The sequence below is a fragment of the Monodon monoceros genome, unplaced genomic scaffold (assembly GCF_005190385.1).
Source record: "Monodon monoceros isolate NGI ecotype Baffin Bay Population unplaced genomic scaffold, NGI_Narwhal_1 Super_Scaffold_13, whole genome shotgun sequence".
In the NCBI taxonomy this organism is placed as follows: domain Eukaryota; kingdom Metazoa; phylum Chordata; class Mammalia; order Artiodactyla; family Monodontidae; genus Monodon; species Monodon monoceros.
In genome coordinates, this window is record NW_021703769.1 from 60,840,254 (window position 1) to 60,858,654 (window position 18,401).

The 18,401-nt window shown below is 40.6% G+C and overlaps 1 protein-coding gene across 2 annotated transcripts in view; it reads right to left on the reverse strand.

The window, feature by feature from the left end:
* PDXDC1 (pyridoxal dependent decarboxylase domain containing 1) overlaps nt 1-11,977 on the reverse strand; it is a 50,226-nt gene extending 38,249 nt beyond the window's left edge. The window contains exon 1 of one of the 2 annotated variants that reach the window (XM_029220033.1): nt 11,796-11,977. In XM_029220033.1, the coding sequence (XP_029075866.1) occupies nt 11,796-11,816 (21 nt within the window). In that variant the 5' untranslated portion in view covers nt 11,817-11,977. The remainder of the gene's footprint in view (nt 1-11,795) is intronic. The other variant, XM_029220034.1, reaches the window with a different exon arrangement.
* Between the last annotated feature and the right edge of the window lie 6,424 nt (nt 11,978-18,401).

Below are 18,401 nucleotides of genomic sequence, written 5' to 3' on the forward strand. Positions count from 1 at the left end.
CATCCAGGTGAGCCCTAAATTCAATCACATGTATCCACATGAGAGAATTGGAGGGAGACCACACAGAGAGAGAAGACTATGTGAAGACAGAGCAGAGAGAGATTTGAAGATGCTGGCCTTGAAACTGGAGTGATGGAGCCACCAAACAGGGAAGGATGGCTGGCAAGCGATATAAGCTGGAACAAGAAAGGAAGGGACACTCCCCCCAAGCCTCTGGAGGGAGCGCAGCCCTGCCAGCCCTTGATTTCAGCCCCGCGACAGTGATTTCAAACTTCTGGCCTCCAGGACTGAGAGAGAATGTATTTCTGTTGTTCTAAGCCACCCAGTTTGTGCTCATTTGTTACAGCAGCCCCAGGAGACTAATACGCTCAAACATCTGCAAGTGCTTCTAAAAACTTTGGGACGCTTACACAAGCTAGCCATAGTGATTGCCTCCAAAGAGTGGCTACAGGGGTCAGAGGGAGTCTTTTTAGTTCATATCCTTTTGTTCCTTTTGGATTTTAGTACCACGTGTACATCTATCTCCCATTCAAAACATAAACGAAACAAATTTTTAAAAATTCTTGCAGAATTGAAACACTCATTTTCGTTTCTTTCTTCTTACATCTCCGTAAAAATTTTTAGAGAGACAATCTTGTTGCCCCGAATCTCTGTGTAGTATGAATTGGGTTATAAACAATCACAGAAGCTCTCTCTTGTTCCCCCCTTACTCTTCAAATACACTTCAAGTGTATTTATCTGCTTTTCTCTTCATATTGTCTCTTGTACCTCGTAATAGTTTACACAATGTAGATGTGCAATGAGTGTATATTACCTTTAGTACTGTGTTACCTCCTCAAAATTGTTTATTTTTTAAAGAAATTCTACTGTTTATCAATGTAAGTATCAGAAAATATTAATTCTAGAAGGGACCTTAGGGGTCTAGTCCAGGGATTTCCCACCTGTGTTCTTCTCAGCCTTAAGACTCCTGGAAAGAACTTTGGGGAGAAGGGGTTGGGTAGCCACTTGGAGCTGCTACCTCTCTGCCTCCCCCTTGAGGAGATCAGCTGTTTTTAACAATAGGGTTTTGAGTAAAGTTTCACTTGTAAAAAGTTTCATTAAAAAGAAGAAAAAAAAGTATAAGCATGAAAACCTCTGATTCTGGTATAACATTTTAGAGGAGAGTAAACTAAGACTTAGAGAGGTACACTGACTTGCCTAGGCTCATGGAACTAATAAATGACAGAGAGGTGCCAGAACCCTGGTTTCCTGATGTGTTTCTGCCTGTTTCTATTACATCACACTGATTCTACAAGAGATTAGAAAATAATCAAATAGCCACACCTGATCTAATTTTTACACGAGAAAAAAAAAAAAAAAAATCATTAAAAAAAACAGGTGTTTCCAATAAAAATCGCGATTTAAACGTAAGCACCAGATGGGTTACAGAGTAAACTAAAAGGGTCTCCATGCTCTCCATTAACAGTTCTGAGTAGGATGAGGAACAGATAATGGTCAAGAGAATTGATCTTGCTCCTCAGTCTGCTGGTCACCGTCCTTACTACCCTCATCTCCTGTGACACATCAATCCCTGATCATCTGGCCGAATGAAAAGATAAACAGTTTGCTTGATCAATTACACCTCCGTGTTTCATGCTTATAACATCTGCCCCATCTGAAATGTCCTTGTACCTTTTATCCACCTCTAACTACCTATTAAATCACAATTCACTACTTCCAAGAAACCCCTATGGATAAAACCATTTTCACATGTTCACATCCCCTCTAATGATATCGATACCATTTTTTCCTAAACCAAAAATCTGGACTCACTGCCTGACAAATGATTGTATCTATAGGGACAACAGGACGGAAGGCTTGAAACTGGGGCCATTCTAATATGCAACTGCCATTTATCCTCACGATTCTTTACATCCTTTACTATGAATTGTTTTATAGATGATCTTTCCACTATAGGTATTCTCCCCAATTAGGTTATATGCTTTTTGAAAGCAGCCATTCAGACTCCTACTAATTTTGACTTCTCTTATAAGACCAAGAATCTAAAGTCAGCTTGATTCTTGGGTTGTCATATTACCTCTGAAACCCCTTAGGAAGGCATGGTATATTGGATATCAACATACTGCCTCTAAGTTCAACACGGCTAACTTCTCCTATAAGATTGAACAGATTTTTCAGTTAAGAATAGACAAAATAGTTGACTTAGTTTAGAAGCCACTTCATATGACAATACTTATTTTTAAACACCAGAATCACATGTGATGACAAGATGTTTACACTGAGAGAGGCAAGAGGGAAGTGCAGCTTCACATTTCTCCATCTGAGTCTCTCGAGAGAGCAAGCACACACTCATTGAATGGAAAGGCTGACATTTAAATTGCTCTTGATCCTACTCTCTTTTAGAGAGTGAAGTGGGGACAGCGGGGAGTGGGTAACGGGTGCGTAGGGAAAATAGCACTTTTAGTTAAATTTGACTCAATTAAATGGGAATATGATGTAGACCCTCACGTGCTTGTGTTAACGGGATAATCCAAAATATAAAATGTTATCCAGTTGCAGGATATTAGGCCTTAAGTCAAGAAATGCTCTAAGAAAAATATTTATAAATTGGTTCCTTAAACCATGCCTCCATAAACTTCTACTAAGGGCAGCAACTACTTTCTTATTTGCATTTCGTATCCTCAGTACCTGTTACAGTGCCAGAGTACTTGTGATAAATGTTAATAAATAATAGCAGGGTAACAGCCAGACACAAAACAAAATGAGTGAAGAATTAAGTTGAATAAAGATGTTCATTATTTGGTATTTAGAAGGAGGCTGTTTTACAATATTGAGGGAAGAAAAAAAATAGTATTCTATGCCAGGTTCCCAGAAGAATGTCATATTTTTTCAACCCTTAGCATCTAACACAGGATCTGGCACAGAAAAAGGGCTCAATAAGATTTGTGATCCTTAATAATTACTAACACTTACTGAGTTGCTTGCTCTAATTAACACCTTTACATGCATTACTGCCTGGCTAACCCAAAGGCACAGAGTTAGTATGTTTTGGAGCCAGAATTTAAAACAAGGTCTGTACTACTCTAGAACCAGTGCTCTTGACCACTAGGCAATACTGCTCCTCAATTTCATCAAAAAAGTAAACAAAGCAACTCACATTTTGAAAAAGCTCTTGTCTCAAGAACCATAATTAGAGCTAAGTAAGGTCTCATTTTAAAGATAATCCTTGGGACTTCCCTGGTGGTGCAGTGGTTAAGAATCTGCCTGCCAATGCAGGGGACACGGGTTCAAGCCCTGGTCCGGGAAGATCCCACATGCCACGGAGCAACTGGGCCCATGCACCACAACTACTGAGCCTGTACTCTACAGCCCACGAACCACAACTACGGAGCCCACGTGCCACAACTACTGAAGCCTGTGCACCTATGGAGTGTGTATATCCACAGGTTCACTTTCTAATTACAAAACTACCACATGTTCACTACTGAAGATTCAGAAACCATTATTAGACCGTTAGTCATTAGATTGCAAATTTGTAAATTATATTTCAGCTATGTTGATTCTGTGTAATGAAGTGGATTCGGTATTTTTGCTTCAATTACGTCTAACATAGATGCATGGCATGGCTTAAAGCAAGTTCAAAACTCCTAAGGAGAACCATTCAACTGTTCATATGATAACTGTCACAGAACTAGACAGCTCATTTTGTAAAACAAGCCCCACCATTCATCCTTTGATAAGCATCTTTTCAACACTTTTATACTAGTTGATTTCCATCACTTTCAGTCAGTGTGGGATATTAAATATTAAATATTAAAATATCCTGCCATTATCAGAAGAAGAAATAGTATATATGTAATGGTAAAATATCATTAAAATTCTCACAATTTAAATGTTGGAGGAAAAAAGTTGAAAGTCAAATGCAAGATAAAATAGTAAAGGAGGTCAGGAAGTAATTCTCTATTTTTCAAGCCAGGAGGAAATTATACATTTATTTGGAATAAGGCAACATGGGTTAATGAAAAAATCACTTATTTTTTGCTTTTGGCTAGAATTATATCAACTTAGTTATGAGGTAACACTGGTACTATTCCTACCCGTATTATTTGGAAGACATTATATTTATCATTTTATTCTACTTCATTAAAAAAATCACAACATTCATTAATAATAGAAGTATACAATACCATGTTTCAATAAACTTTTTTCAGGGGAGGAATGTTCATTTTGGGGGGTTCTAGGACTATTGACAGAAGAAAAACGAAAGCATGTGAGAATACTAGCTGATCGTACCAGATAGAAGGCCTTGATGTTAACAAATGCTAGTTTCCAACATTTGCATTAGACTTACAAAAAAAAAAATCACTACACAGAAATTACCACAACAGTATACATCAACTATACTTCAATAAAAAACAAATCACTACCTTTCTTCAATTGATCAACGTTATCAGATAAAGCTCTGAATTGATGTTTCTAACATTTCACCTACTCTTTTGCCTTCCACAGCTTTCTAAGCAAGGTTAATCCTGGATAGTGATAAGCATGCAAGTATCAACTTTCCAAAAACCATATATTTTCCTCCCAGGTGAAAACACAAAGGATGCCTGCTGTCTAGCACTAAACAAGTGCCCCAAATACTACACATCTCAGAGAAGCAATAAGAACAGCAGCAGCTGCTTCAGGAACACAGCTGTTCCTTACGGGTCAACAATGAGAGAAAATGTAGGGATTCTCCAAGGTAATAAAAGCACCTTGCAAATCTGACTTACTCATTGGAGCCTCAATTTCTACATCTGTAAATACTTTTGTGTAGTTCCAACAGAAAAGTATTTAATTAAGAACAAGGCACTTTCGTCTATGTTTGTCTTTTAAGAATTGGATATTCTTGGCAAATCTTATTTTTAACTATGCTTGAGTGTGGACTTTACGCTTGAGTGTGTGAGAGCATGAAGACATACTGTACTTATTGGCTCATTAAGCAAAATATTTTAGTTGAAAAGGGATTTGCAAATATTGCATGAGGTGTTAGTATTTAAACTTACAAATCCCTCATGAAAAGAGGCAAAAAAGAACATATAGGGAAAAAAGGGCAAAAATATACAAAAGAGCGGGGAAAATCAGGTAGCAATAAGGAGGCAGCAAAGTTAGTAACACCAGGTCAAACCTGGCATCAGTAGAAGTACACAGGGACTTCCTTGGTGGCACAGTGGTTAAGAATCCGCCTGCCAATGCAGGGGACACAGGTTCGAGCTCCATTCCGGGAAAATCCCACATGCTGCAGAGCAACTAAGCCCGTGTGCCACAACTACTGAGCCTGCGTGCCACAACTGCTGAAGCCCTCGCGCCTAGGGCCCGTGCTCTGCTACAAGAGAAGCCACCGCAATGAGAAGCCCATGCACCGCAACAAAGAGTAGCCCCTCCTCACCACAACTAAAGAAAGCCTGCATGCAGCAATGAACACAGCCATAAATAAATAAATAAATAAAACAGTTAAAAAAAAAAAGCAGTACACAGAAGGAAAAAAGGGGCATTCAATTTACTTGCCTTAAGATACATGATGAGAAGGCCAGGGATCGAAATCTAAATTTCAAAAAATGTATTCCAAGAGAATCAATTCACTTAGACATTTTATTTTATTTTTTATTTTTTAAATTTTTATTGGAGTATAGTTGATTTACAATGTTGTATTAGTTTCAGGTGTATAGCAAAGTGAATCAGCTATACATATACATATATCCACTCTTTTTAAAATTCTTTTCCTATATAGGCCATTACAGAGTATTGAGTAGAGTTCCCTGTGCTATACAGTAAAGTCCTTATTAGTTATCTATTTTACATATAGTTCATTTAGACATTTTATTATGAGTGTTTGCCAATAACTACACGGATGGAAAAATACCACAACAGGCAAGCTCTATTTCTACGAAGTTTACTAGTTTATCTGGAATCACATACTTATTCTGGAACAAAAAGAAAATTGCTTAAAGCAAAACATGCTATAGTCACTGGAAAAAATAAATTAAGATATGCTTCTTAAAGAAGGTGTTTCCTAGGACTTATTGGGGGATCAATTCAGAAAGATAAAGATATCCATTACCCTTATCAATATCATTATTTCCAAAACTGAATTGGAATTATGCAGGTTTAATGTTGCCAACCTTATCTTAAAAATAATAATTCTAAGGAAAGGAACCCATCAATTCCTTCCTTCTATGTATCTTCAGAATTTCACTGTTGTAAAACTGTAAACTGTGTGAAACTGCCAATATTCAGATATTTCTAGGGGACAAAAACAGCAATTTCATATGACTGCACCAATACAATGTCCAGTCTAATAAGTAATTCAGTCTCACTAGGCTCCTGAAAATCTCACTGTAGCAAATGTTCAATGTCCCTGAGTTGCACCTTCAAATTGAAGGCTTTACTTTGCTGTTTCTGTTTTTCTGCGCATAGGAAAAAGATCTCAGAAAGGTTTACTTTGCCCTCAGTCATTTGAAACTCAGAATGCCTTTTCCACAGGCACTGGGGGAAAAAAAAGTGGACAGGGCCCCAGGCTGGGCCTCACGGACTAACCAACCTTAAGGCAGCTAAACACTGAGCGTTCACCACAAAAAACAAAAACTACTGCAATAGTAACAGAAATTAAATAAACAAAATATTAAACTCAAAATAGTTTTATGGCCCTTGACTATTGTTTGGAGGGAATGGATTTAATTTAAGTTAGATAAGTTTCTGAAAGGAATTTTTTAAACATTTTCAAAGTGACTGGAGGCATATTTTTTATATCTAACTTTAAAAGGTAAAATGGCTTCCTTTCTCTTATGTTCTACCAGCAATAACATTAGGCACAAACAAAGTAAAAATCTACATTATATTTACATTTAAAACAAACCTAGAAAAGCCATGATTCTGAACTAAATATTCTACCTAAAGAATCTCTTCCACATACTCTTTCCTGGTCACTCACTCGATGCCCTTTGTTTCTTAATTCCTGTGATTCTTTTTACCCCTCTTTGTTATACAAGGCTTTGCCTAAACTTGTATGCCCCTTACTATAATGTAACCTCTTCCAGGGAACATGTCTTATTCACCTTGTGACTTTCTCAGTCCTCAGCACTGGGCTTTGACCATAGTTGACCAGCAATAAAAAATTTAAGTCAAAACAGGTTTCTGCTTCAGGTGAAAACATGACTTTAAGCTCAAGCAACTGCTATCTATAATTATAACTCATAATTCTAGATAAGGTGGAACACACAGGACTGGGGACCACCAACAGCTCTGCTAACTACAGCTGAAATTTTGAATAAATCGAGAACCACCAACGCCATAAATTTTTAGGATCAGGAACTTTGTGCCACGCTTTCCCTGACACCCAGCATTTGATAATCATTGACTGCCTTAGGCACCATGCACCTGTATGCAAAACCCTCAATCATGATGATATAGAGATCAGCTTTAAATGAACGGTAACATTATAGGCTATCATATCCTCACAGAAGTCCTTCTATTCTAGGTAACAGAGGGATCTACAAAGGCTTATCACAGAAACTGGTCATTTCAAGCTTGGCTAATAGGGGTTCTTTACATGAGCTTTTTAGGTAAAGAGCAGGAATAGAAATTCTGGTAGTCCTTATCAGTAATGATCAGCAATGTTCCATCCACGCAGCTCCTATTGCCCCTTATAAACAGTAAGGTGGTAACAGAATTTTCCAAAATCAGGTCCAAGGGGGTGGGGGGAACTTAGCTCAGGGTGAGTACAACAGTAAAAAATGGGTTTGGTTGTAATTATTTAGGTCAGAAACAGGGTCAAGGTTGCCTCTTTGAGAGACAAGAATTAGATATACGGTAAATAAATAAATTGGCCCCGCTCTATAGCACTATCCAATAGAACTTTCTGTGGTGAACATTTCTATTATCTGTGCTGCCCCAGTACTGCAGCCACAAACCACATTGTGACTGCTGAACACTTGAAATGTGGCTAAATGTGACTGAGGAACTAAATTTTAAATTTATTTAATTTTAATTAATTACATTTAAATTTAAATAGCCAAATGTGGCTGGTGGGGTTTCCATGGTGGCGCAGTGGTTTAGAATCCGCCTGCCAATGCAGGGGACACGGGTTCGAGCCCTGGTCCAGGAAGATCTCACATGCCGCAGAGCAACTAAGCCCGTGCGCCACAACTACTAAGCCCACACCCCACAACTACTGAAGCCTGCGCACCTAGAGCCTGTGCTCTGCAACAAGAGAAGCCACTGCAGTGAGAAGCCTGCGCACTGCAACGAAGAGTAGCCCCACTGGCCGCAACTAGAGAAAGACTGCACGCAGCAACAAAGACCCAACACCGCCAAAAATAATAAATTAAATAAATTAAAAAAAAATGTGGCTGGTGGACAGTGCAGCTCTAGATTCTCTAAGTCAGTGTTTCTCAACCAGAGGGGATCCTTTCACCCCCAGGGGACAACTGCCTCAACTGGAGATGTTTTTGGTTGTCACACTGTGGGGAGGAGATGCTACTGGCATCTAGTGGGTGGAGGCCAGGGATGCTGCTAAACATTCTACAGTACACAGGACAGCCTCCTACAATAGAGAATTATCCAGCCCAATGTCAGTGGTGCCAAGGTTGAGACATCTGCTCTAAGTTTACTCAAGGTCGGAATTAAAAGTGCAAAACAGGGCTTCCCTGGTGGCGCAGTGGTTGAGCGTCTGCCTGCCGATGCAGGGGACACGGGTTCGTGCCCCGGTCCGGGAGGATCCCACATGCCGCGGAGCGGCTAGGCCTGTGAGCCATGGCTGCTGAGCCTGCGCGTCCGGAGCCTGTGCTCCGCAACAGGAGACGCCACAGCAGTGAGAGGCCCGCGTACCGAAAAAAAAAAAAAAAGTGCAAAACAAACTGCTATACACCTTGTCTAAACATAATACCCAGGAAGAATGAGATTTTTCCAAGCAGCAGGAAAAGATCTGGGCTGTTCTACAAGTATAAAGTAGCAGGTTTTTACTAACAGGTGTTATGTAGGTGTGTTGAGTACCTTATTAAAATCTTCAGCATCAGCGTTATTACTTCCTGTGGCATTTTTAAACTTGGATATTAACATAAGTAAACACTGTGAGATTTGTTCCTTATGAGTTGGACGTACGTACAGTATTGGGGGGGCTGAGGCGCCAACTCTTCTAGTTTGAATTCCTTGTCCCTATAATTAACCTATCTATAGTTTCTCTGGATGTCACTAATTTTGAATACAAAAAGAAAACATATATTGTGAAAGAAAAGCAAATCAAGGCAAGAAAATGGCTCTGTCATCGCAGGTCTGCATGTCTACATATTAAAGAAAAAGCAAGGGTACAAAATTATATTTGGACCAAAGGAAATGTACTCAGTGACTCTATTAAACAATGATAGCACACTACATTATAGAGTGAAAGAGATTACTTGAAATTTTAGAGGATGGGTATCAAATAACATTGTAGTTTCTGTAGCCAGTCTAAATTATGCAAGGATTAGTGTAAATGGCATCATTCAGAACTGCTCAAATAGTTCTTAAATTTATACTAGCAATGTAGAATTTAACCCAGCAGTCTATTCCTCAAAGAAACCAGAATAATGGACACAATTCAATGTTTTACTTTGATTCAAACTGTTTTTCACAACACAAAATTTTCAACATTCATATTACAGCAATGCTTTTTCTTTTCTGCCCACTTAGCACCAAGAGAAATTGTTCATTACAAGTAAAGCCCTGTCTTGCTTCAGGGAATATAAAAATAAGACACAATACTAGTTCTGAAAAACTTACATTCAGAATTTACACACTGGCCTAAGGCAGAGACTTCCAGCCCACACATTCTGAATTCCTGAAAGATCCCTGCAATTTTTGTGAATGTGCCAGGCTTAAGCATGCTGGAGTTTCAGTACCTCTTCAGATCTTCATTTGAAGAGTTTAAGATCTTTTATCATCAATTAACATTTAGGGAGCAACCACTGTAATCTAGTAATCAAATACCAGAAAAGTAATATTTGAAGCAGGATTCCAACCCATTCTGTTTTGCAGATTTGCCTATAACGAACTATTCTTGGAGGAAAGAACACTCCAGTTCTTTAGATTTCTAACTGAAATGCCACAAAGCCCCTCCCATCTTCTTTATGAAATTGGAAAGGAAACAACACTGAAGGGACATTTTTAGCATCATTTTGTATTCAACCACTGGCGTTTGTATTCAACTACTGGTCCACACACGGTGTAGACCAGGGGTTCTCAGCCTCAGCACTACTGATAATTCTCTGGTACAGGGTCTGTCTTGTGCAATGTCAGATGTTAGCAGCATCCCTGGCCTCTACCCACTAGGTACCAGCAGCCCCTTCCTAACGCCTGATTGTGACAATCAAAAGTGTATCCAAACGTTGGCCAAATATCCCCTGGGGAACCAAACAGCCTGGTGGTTGAGAATCACTGATTTAGACTGAAACTCAAAGTACCACAAGGTAGACACTGTGCTCATCAAAAGCCTGGGAAGACTTTATTCCTAGACAGAAAAACATGTAACATTCACCACAGAGGCGGTGTAAGAAAAACATATTATCTTTGTCCTTTCTTGATTCCTTCCACCCAATATATGAGAAACAACGGAGGCGTAGGCTATACCACTGTGTGCACATGAAGACATCTGGCTCAACTTGTACAATTACTCCCTTCAACTCTCCAGTGACAAGTGAACAAATCCACGGCAGCTGCTGCATTGAAAAAATGACAAAATATGTTACTTCTGCCAGTTCAAAATTAAAATAAAGCAGTCTTGAAACACTAGCATTGCTCCTGAATTCCACATATATGAAAAACCGGGTCTGGACAAGCGGACTCCCAAGCTTGAAAAGAAAGAAGGACTTTGAGGGAGGGCAGAAAGTCAGGGTCTGAAAGTAGGTATCCGTGAAGAAATCCAAGCACTGGTTCTCATTTACTAGCCCTAAATCCGGGACAATTAGAATCCATTTCACATGCCAGAGCGGTCAGCCAGGTACATCACGCTGCTGTTTCCCCAAGAGGAAACCAGAGTAAAACCCTGCTACCAGTGGATTTCCGACTGACCTCAGGGTCCCCCCCTCGCCACGGAAAGGGGGAGCCAGAAAGTTGTGGAGCAACAGCAGTCCCAAAGACGAAATTCACAATCTACAGAAGCCCCGCCCCTTTCTGGACCTCAGGGGTCTTTCAAACTACTGCATCAGAATCACGTGAGGACCTCGTTAAACCCACAGATGCCGGTCCCGTCCCCCAAGGTTCCGACCCGAGGGCTGAAAATCTGGATTTTTACCAAGGGCCCCAGGTGATTCCTAGGCTCGCTGAAGATGGCAAATTACTGCTTGCACATCTCCCTTCCTAACTTGGAGCCCACAGACAACCTACAGGTTTCCAACTGGCTCCGAAACAACTGGGGCTTCATTCCAGGCGCTTCTGCGGCCGCAAGTTGTTAGCTCTGTCATCCGAGAGGGTGAGCCGAGCTCTCGCAGGCCCCAAGGTCGGCCCCGCGGCCCCCGACTGGGCTCCGGGTCGTTCGCGGCCCCGGGCAGAACCCGGCCCAGCCTCTCCCGGCCCACGGGGACCCCAGAGACCCCCGGCCCCGTGACGTGACCAGGCCCCAGCCTCGAGCGACGGGCCGGACGCCCTCGCGGCCAGGCCTCCTCAGGCGGGCCAGTTAGCCCCCGGCCCCCTCCCCGGTCACAATGGCAGCTCGCGACCGGGAAACAGGCGCCCCGCAGGCGGGGGCCTCGGGCCGCCGCTCCGCATCCACCCCCGGTACGGACCTTCTCCAGGGGCGCGTCCATGACTAATGCGGCCGGTGGAGCCCGACAGAGGCCCGGCGATCCCGGGCACTACTTCCGCCTCCCGAGCCCCGCCGCCGTTTCCACGCTGGCAGCGCTGACGTCCCGCTCGCCCGCGGCCGGCGGGGCGGAGAAGAGAAGGAACTTCCTGGCTGCGCAGCGGGGAGTGGAAAGCAGGGCTCGGGAAGGCGGGGGAGGCGGGGCCCACGGGGAGGCGGGGCCCACGGGGTGGGCGGGGCCCTAGGTGGGCGGGGCCCTCCAGGCTTCCGTACAAGGCCGTCACGCCGGCCAGCCCAAATGTTTCCAGGTGAGAGGGGGAGAATGGATGGCGGAGCCGTTCCAAACTCTCTTCAGAAGCCTGTTCGGGTGTCAGAGTAGAAGTATAATAATTACAAGGGGTCACTCATGTAGCAAAATGCTGGAAATACTGGTAACGCACCTCTACTTCCGGGCCTAGTGTTCCAAGTTCTCCCCGCTATCGACATTCCTCAGGAATGGAACAGGCCATTCACCACGGAGAGGCGGGGCGAGCGAGCGCCCCCGCGCACGCGCAGCTTCGGTGGTTTCCTAGGTGCTCAGGGCTTCGCGGGTTTCAGCTATTGGACTCCTGACCAGTGACCGCTACTCTGAAAAGGCGCTGATCAGAGCTGAGGTATTTGTTTCAGACCTTACCGCAGAATTCTAGACGGAAACGACTTTGAGACAACTGGCTCAGCCACTTTCTTCGTGTCAGGCCACAATTATGACTTGTTAGGTAATAATGATAATAATAGATCAGTTGCTGCTATTCCATTTTATGGTACAACAGCCTTGTGATGTAGAGATCATTATTATCTCCATTTAACAGTGCCAATCTAGGTTGGATCCAAGTACCCTGACCCCAGCGTCTGTACATTATACATACTGCCTCTATAACCGCTTCCACCCCTCCTGTATAATCATAAGGTGTTTCCAGGGAATAAGAGAAGACATAAATTTCCTTATTCTTCCCTCTAAATGAGGAAAACTGAAATGAACTAGCCTATCACGGTTACAGTCCGTAAAACAATTCACCACTAGTACACCGATGATGTTACAACCGCAAAACCATACCTCTTCTCTCCTGTTCTGGGCGCCTCTCTTCCGAAACCTGTGTAAATGACTGGGTTGCATTTTCAGTGTAGTAATTATATTTTTTGAGCTCTCTAAATTGTATTAGATAAATTGCCCAGTTATGTTAATAAAATTATTTTCTACCAAAAGAAGCTTTGTGTACAGTGGGAACTATTCAGATTCTCCACAGAGCTCTGCAAACAGAAAAGGATGATAGATTTATGTCTTCCAAGATCTAAAAGTGGAATGTACCTCTTCGAGCTAAACAAGTCACCTTTTCCAACGTGTTGTTATCAAGCATTTAGAAAAGTTGTTATACCATGAACACCCATATGCCTATCCTACAATGAACATCTACCTGTATTTGCTTTACAAATATGATATTTACATAAGTATCCATCTATCTATCCATCAATACGTCTTATGTTTTGATACATTCCAAAATTGCAGACATCAATACGTTTCACCCCTTAACACCTCAGCCTGGGTATCATTAAAAACTCCTAATTTTTAAAACCACCTCCAAGTATCTGGATTATATTAAAAAGTAGATTCTACAAGACAAATACTAGAGAGATGAAACTTACATTTTCTATTTTAAAAGTAGACTTTAAAAGCCAACATGAAGAAAGTGGGAATAATTGGTTCATTCAATATTTATAATGTTTATCGACTGCCATCTTGGACAGTTAGGGGCTAGAAATATAAGATCCTGCCCTTAAGAAAATGCTGTTTAGGGCAGAGGTTTTTACTTTGGACCCAGTGGGAGGTCTGTGAAACTCTTGAAACTATGCTCTAAATTTTGCACGAGTGCATTTTTCTGGGGAGCATTGCATAGCTTTCAAGATCAAGTTGGACACACACACATACATACACACACACACACACACACACTCACTCCTGTCAAAAGAAATTAAAACCACTTGGCTTGTAGACAGACAGATATGTAAGCTGATAAATTATAATGCGGCATTCTATGGGCTAGAACAGAGAGATGAGAAAAATATTGTTGGAAGCCAGAAGATGAAACCACTCCTTGTGGGAACAATTTGGCTTATATGTTCTGATATAGACCTTTCCTGATTAATAGGCAAAAAGCAAACCAAATAAAGGAAGTTTGTGGTTATTTTTCCTTTTGGGTCCATTCACATGATTTTTGTTGTATCCTGAATAATATTTACATACCCATATTGTAGATGTTGTTTTTAAGTCTTTAAGTTTTAGAATCAACCAAATTACACATATGGAAGATATAGTTATTATTCACCATGGTAATGTAAAAATAATAAATTACCAAAAAGTGGGCAGGAAGAGGCGAGGTGAAGAGGAACTTAAGGGGAATCACTAATGTCCTCAACTTCATTCCAGGAAGTAAGTAGATACTCTCTAAAAGGGCTAAATCAAGGACTTCCCTGGTGGCGCAGTGGTTAAGAATCCACCTGTCAATGCAGGGGACACGGGTTCGAGCCCTGGTCCGGGAAGATCCCACATGCTGCAGAGCAACTAAGCCCATGCACCACAACTACTGAGCCCACATACCACAACTACTGAAGCCCGTGTACCTAGAGCCCGTGCTCCGCAACAAGAGAAGCTACCACAATGAGAAGCCCAAGCACCACAAGGAAGAGTAGCCACGACTCACCGCAGCTAGAGAAAGCCTGCGCGCAGGGATGAAGACCCAACGCGGGCATAAATAAACAAACAAAAGCATTTAAAACAGTGAATAAAAGAGCTAAATCAAGATTCAAAGTTTTAACTACAATATTTAAAGACATAAATGAAACCTCGGAAGAAATAAAATCAACAAAAATCAGGAGTTGGAGAAGATAGGAAAGCTGATGCAAATGGCAATAAATTTCTCATTTTTATAGTAAGGAGTCAATATATTTTTTCTGAATTAAGAAACAGATATAAGGATATTTTTTACAAAGTAGAAGGTAAAGGCTTTGGAGGAATGGGACTAGGAGTTTGGAGATGAAAGAAAAGAAATGGCAATATTCCATTTTATATTCTTCTGCACTATTTGAAGTTTTATCATTTGCATGCATTTTCTCTTATGAATTAAAAAATTTAAATTAAATTGCCTGTAAAAACTAGATTTCAATCATTTTTTAATATTTTAAAATTTTGAGAGAGAAGTCTGCAGTCCCTAAAGGCGACTTGAGGTGGCAACCCTGAGACCATTTGTATCCTACCTTACTTCATTAGTTACACCAACTTCACTAACAAATTTTTTTAATCTTTCTATTGTTAAAATATAGAAAACAACTTAAAAGAAATGAATTGTCATTGACTAACACCCTATAATCACTAACACCCTATAATCACCATCCCCCCCATGAAAGGAACCTTCTCAGATACTCCATAAGCCCCAAAACAATCCCAGTCCCCTCCCAAGAAAAAATAACCACTCTCCCACATTTATAGTAATCATGCACTTACGTGTTCTTTGTAGTTTTATCACCCAAAGATGCATCCCTAAACACTACAGCTTAGCTTCATCTTTAAAAACAAAAACAAAAACTGAAACAAAGCCCCATCTGTATCTATATCTATATATCTTTTTAGTCTCTTTTAATCTATAGGTTTTCCTATACCTTTTTCCTCCTTTGCAACTTATTTGTTGAAGCCACCAGATTATTGTTCTAGAATTTCCCTTAGTCTGGGTTTTCCTCTGTTCTCTATATTTCCTGCAGATTGGCAGTTGGACTTAGGCTTAATCAGATTCAGATTTGAAGTTTGGGGAAAAGTAGTCAAAGATGGTGTTGTTCTCTTCACCAAGAGGCACAGAGTACCTGGTTTTCTCTCTTTTTGTGTTGTTAGCAGGCACTAATATTCTTTAACTTACATTAATTCTGACCTGAATGGGAAGGACTGTGGATTTTCTTATACCATATACATTTTTATATCTGAGGAAGGTTCTTCGAGAGTGTATGTCCGAGATATGATTCCATATCACCCTACTTTCATTTTGGGGGTTTTTTTAATGTAATTTCAAACTTGTAGGAAAGTTGTCAGAAGAGTACAAAGAAATTTTTAAAACTCTTCACTCAAATTCCCCAAATGTTAATATTTTACCATACTTGCTTCATTGTTCTCTCTCTCTCTCTAAATAAATATGTATATACACACATTACTTTTTTTCTGAATCATTTCATAGTCAGTTGCACATGATGCCCTTTGATTTCTAAATAACTTAGTGTATATTTCCCCCCAAAGAAGGACATCCTCCTTCACAACCACAATACAAGTAATAAAATCAGGAAATTAACATTGATACTATTTCCTCTTTTAAAAAATTTTTATCGAAGTATAGTTGATTTACAATGTTGTGTTTAATTTCTGCTGTACAGCAAAGTGACTCAGTTATACATATATACATTCTTTTTCATATTCTTTTCCATTACAGTTTATCACAGGATATTGAATATAGTTCCCTGTGCTATACAGTAGGATCTTGTTGTTTATCCATCCTATATATATAAAAAAATAGTTTGCATCTGCTAATCCCCAACTCCCAATCCTTCCCTCCCTCCCCCTCCCTCTCCCTTGGCAACCACAAGCGTGTTCTCTATGAGTCTGTTTTTGTTTTGTAGCTAGGTTCATTTTTGTCATATTTTAGACTCCACATATAAGTGTTATCACTTGCTGTTTGTCTTTCTCTATCTGACTGACTTTGCTTAGTATGATAATCTCTAGGTCCATCCATGTTGCTGCAAATGGCAATATTTCATTCTTTTTATGGCTGAGTAATATTCCATTGTACCTATATACCACATCTTCTTTACCCATTCATCTGTCAATGGACATTTATGTTGCTTCCATGTCTTGGCTATTGTGAATAGTGCTGCTATGAACATTGGGGTGCATGCATCTTTTTGAATTACACCTTTTTGAATATATTCTCTGGATATATGCCCAGGAGTGGTATTGCTGGATCATATGACAATTCTGTATTTTTAGTTTTTTGAGGAAACTCCATACTGTTCTCCATAGTGGCTGCCCCAATTTACATTCTCACCAGCAGTGTACACTCTCCAGCATTTATTTGAAGACCTTTTTTCTTTTGTAGTAGTAGCTTTTGTTTTTATTTTATTTTATTTATGTAGATTATTTATTTATTTATTTTGGCTGCATCGGGTCTTAGTTGCAGCATGCAGTCTCTTCGTTGCAGCGCTTGGGCTTCTGTGTCTCGTTGCGGCACTCGGGCTTCTCTCGAGTTGTGGCATGCGGGTTTTCTCTCTAGTTGTGGTGTTCAGGGTCCAGCGCGTGTGGGCTCTGTAGTTGTGGTGCACGAGCTTTCTCATTGAGGTGCACGAGCTCCGTAGTTGTGGCACATGGGCATAGTTGCCCCGTGGCATGTAGGATCTTAGTTCCCCGACCAGGGATCAAACCCGCATCCCCTGCATTGGAAGGCGGATTCTTTACCACTGGACCACCAGGGAGGTCCCTATTTGAAGACTTTTTAATGATGGCCATTCTGACTGGTGTGAGGTGGTACCTCATTGTTGTTTGATACTATTTTCTAATCAGTATTCTCTATTCAGATCTTGACAATTATCCCAGTAAAGTCTGGGAGAGAGAAAGTCTGGAATAGTGTGTTCTGGAGTAGCTCCTCCATCTACCAACATACAGTTGTTGGATTTCCTCAGCACTCAGCCCTAAAGCCCCTTTCCTTCCTTATTCTACACACTCTCATCCTCCATTATTCAAGTAACATCTATACCTGGGCTCTTAAACTGAGAGTCACTTCATTAATGCGTTGTGAAATGAGTTTACTGGGTCATGTTTAGCAATTTTTAACAAATCAAATGGAATAGAAAACACCAGAGCACATGACATATGGAATAAGAATAATTAGGAAAAACTCCAAATGTCCATCAACAGGTGAAGACATAAATTGTGATCTGCCCATACAATGGAATGGAATATTACGCAGCAATGAAAGGGAACAAACCGCTGATATACAGAATACCATAGAGCAGGGATCAGCAAACTTTTTCTGTCAGGTGCCAGGTAGAAAATATTTTAGGCTTTGCAGACCATTTGGTCTCTGTTGCAACTACTCAGCTCTGTGTAGCATGAACATAGCCATAGATAATACATAAGGAAATGAATCATGACCAAGTCTCAATAAAACTTTATTTATAGGCACTGAATTTTGAATTTAATATAATTTCACATCATGAAATATTCTTCTGATTTTTTTAAAGTTGTTTGAAAACATAAAGCCATTCTTAGCTCTTGAGCCTTTAAATAAACAGGGAGTGGGCCAGATTTGGCCCACAGCCTGTAGTTTGCTGCTCCCTGTTACAGATGAATCTCAAAAACATTATGCTGAGTGAAAGAAGCCAAATACAAATTGACACAGACACTGTGTGTATACTGTGTGATTCCATTTATATGAAATTCTATACCATGCGAACTCATCTATAATGACAGAAAGCCTAGGGCCGGGGTCAAAGGGAATTGAGTGCATAGGGGTGCTAGGGAACT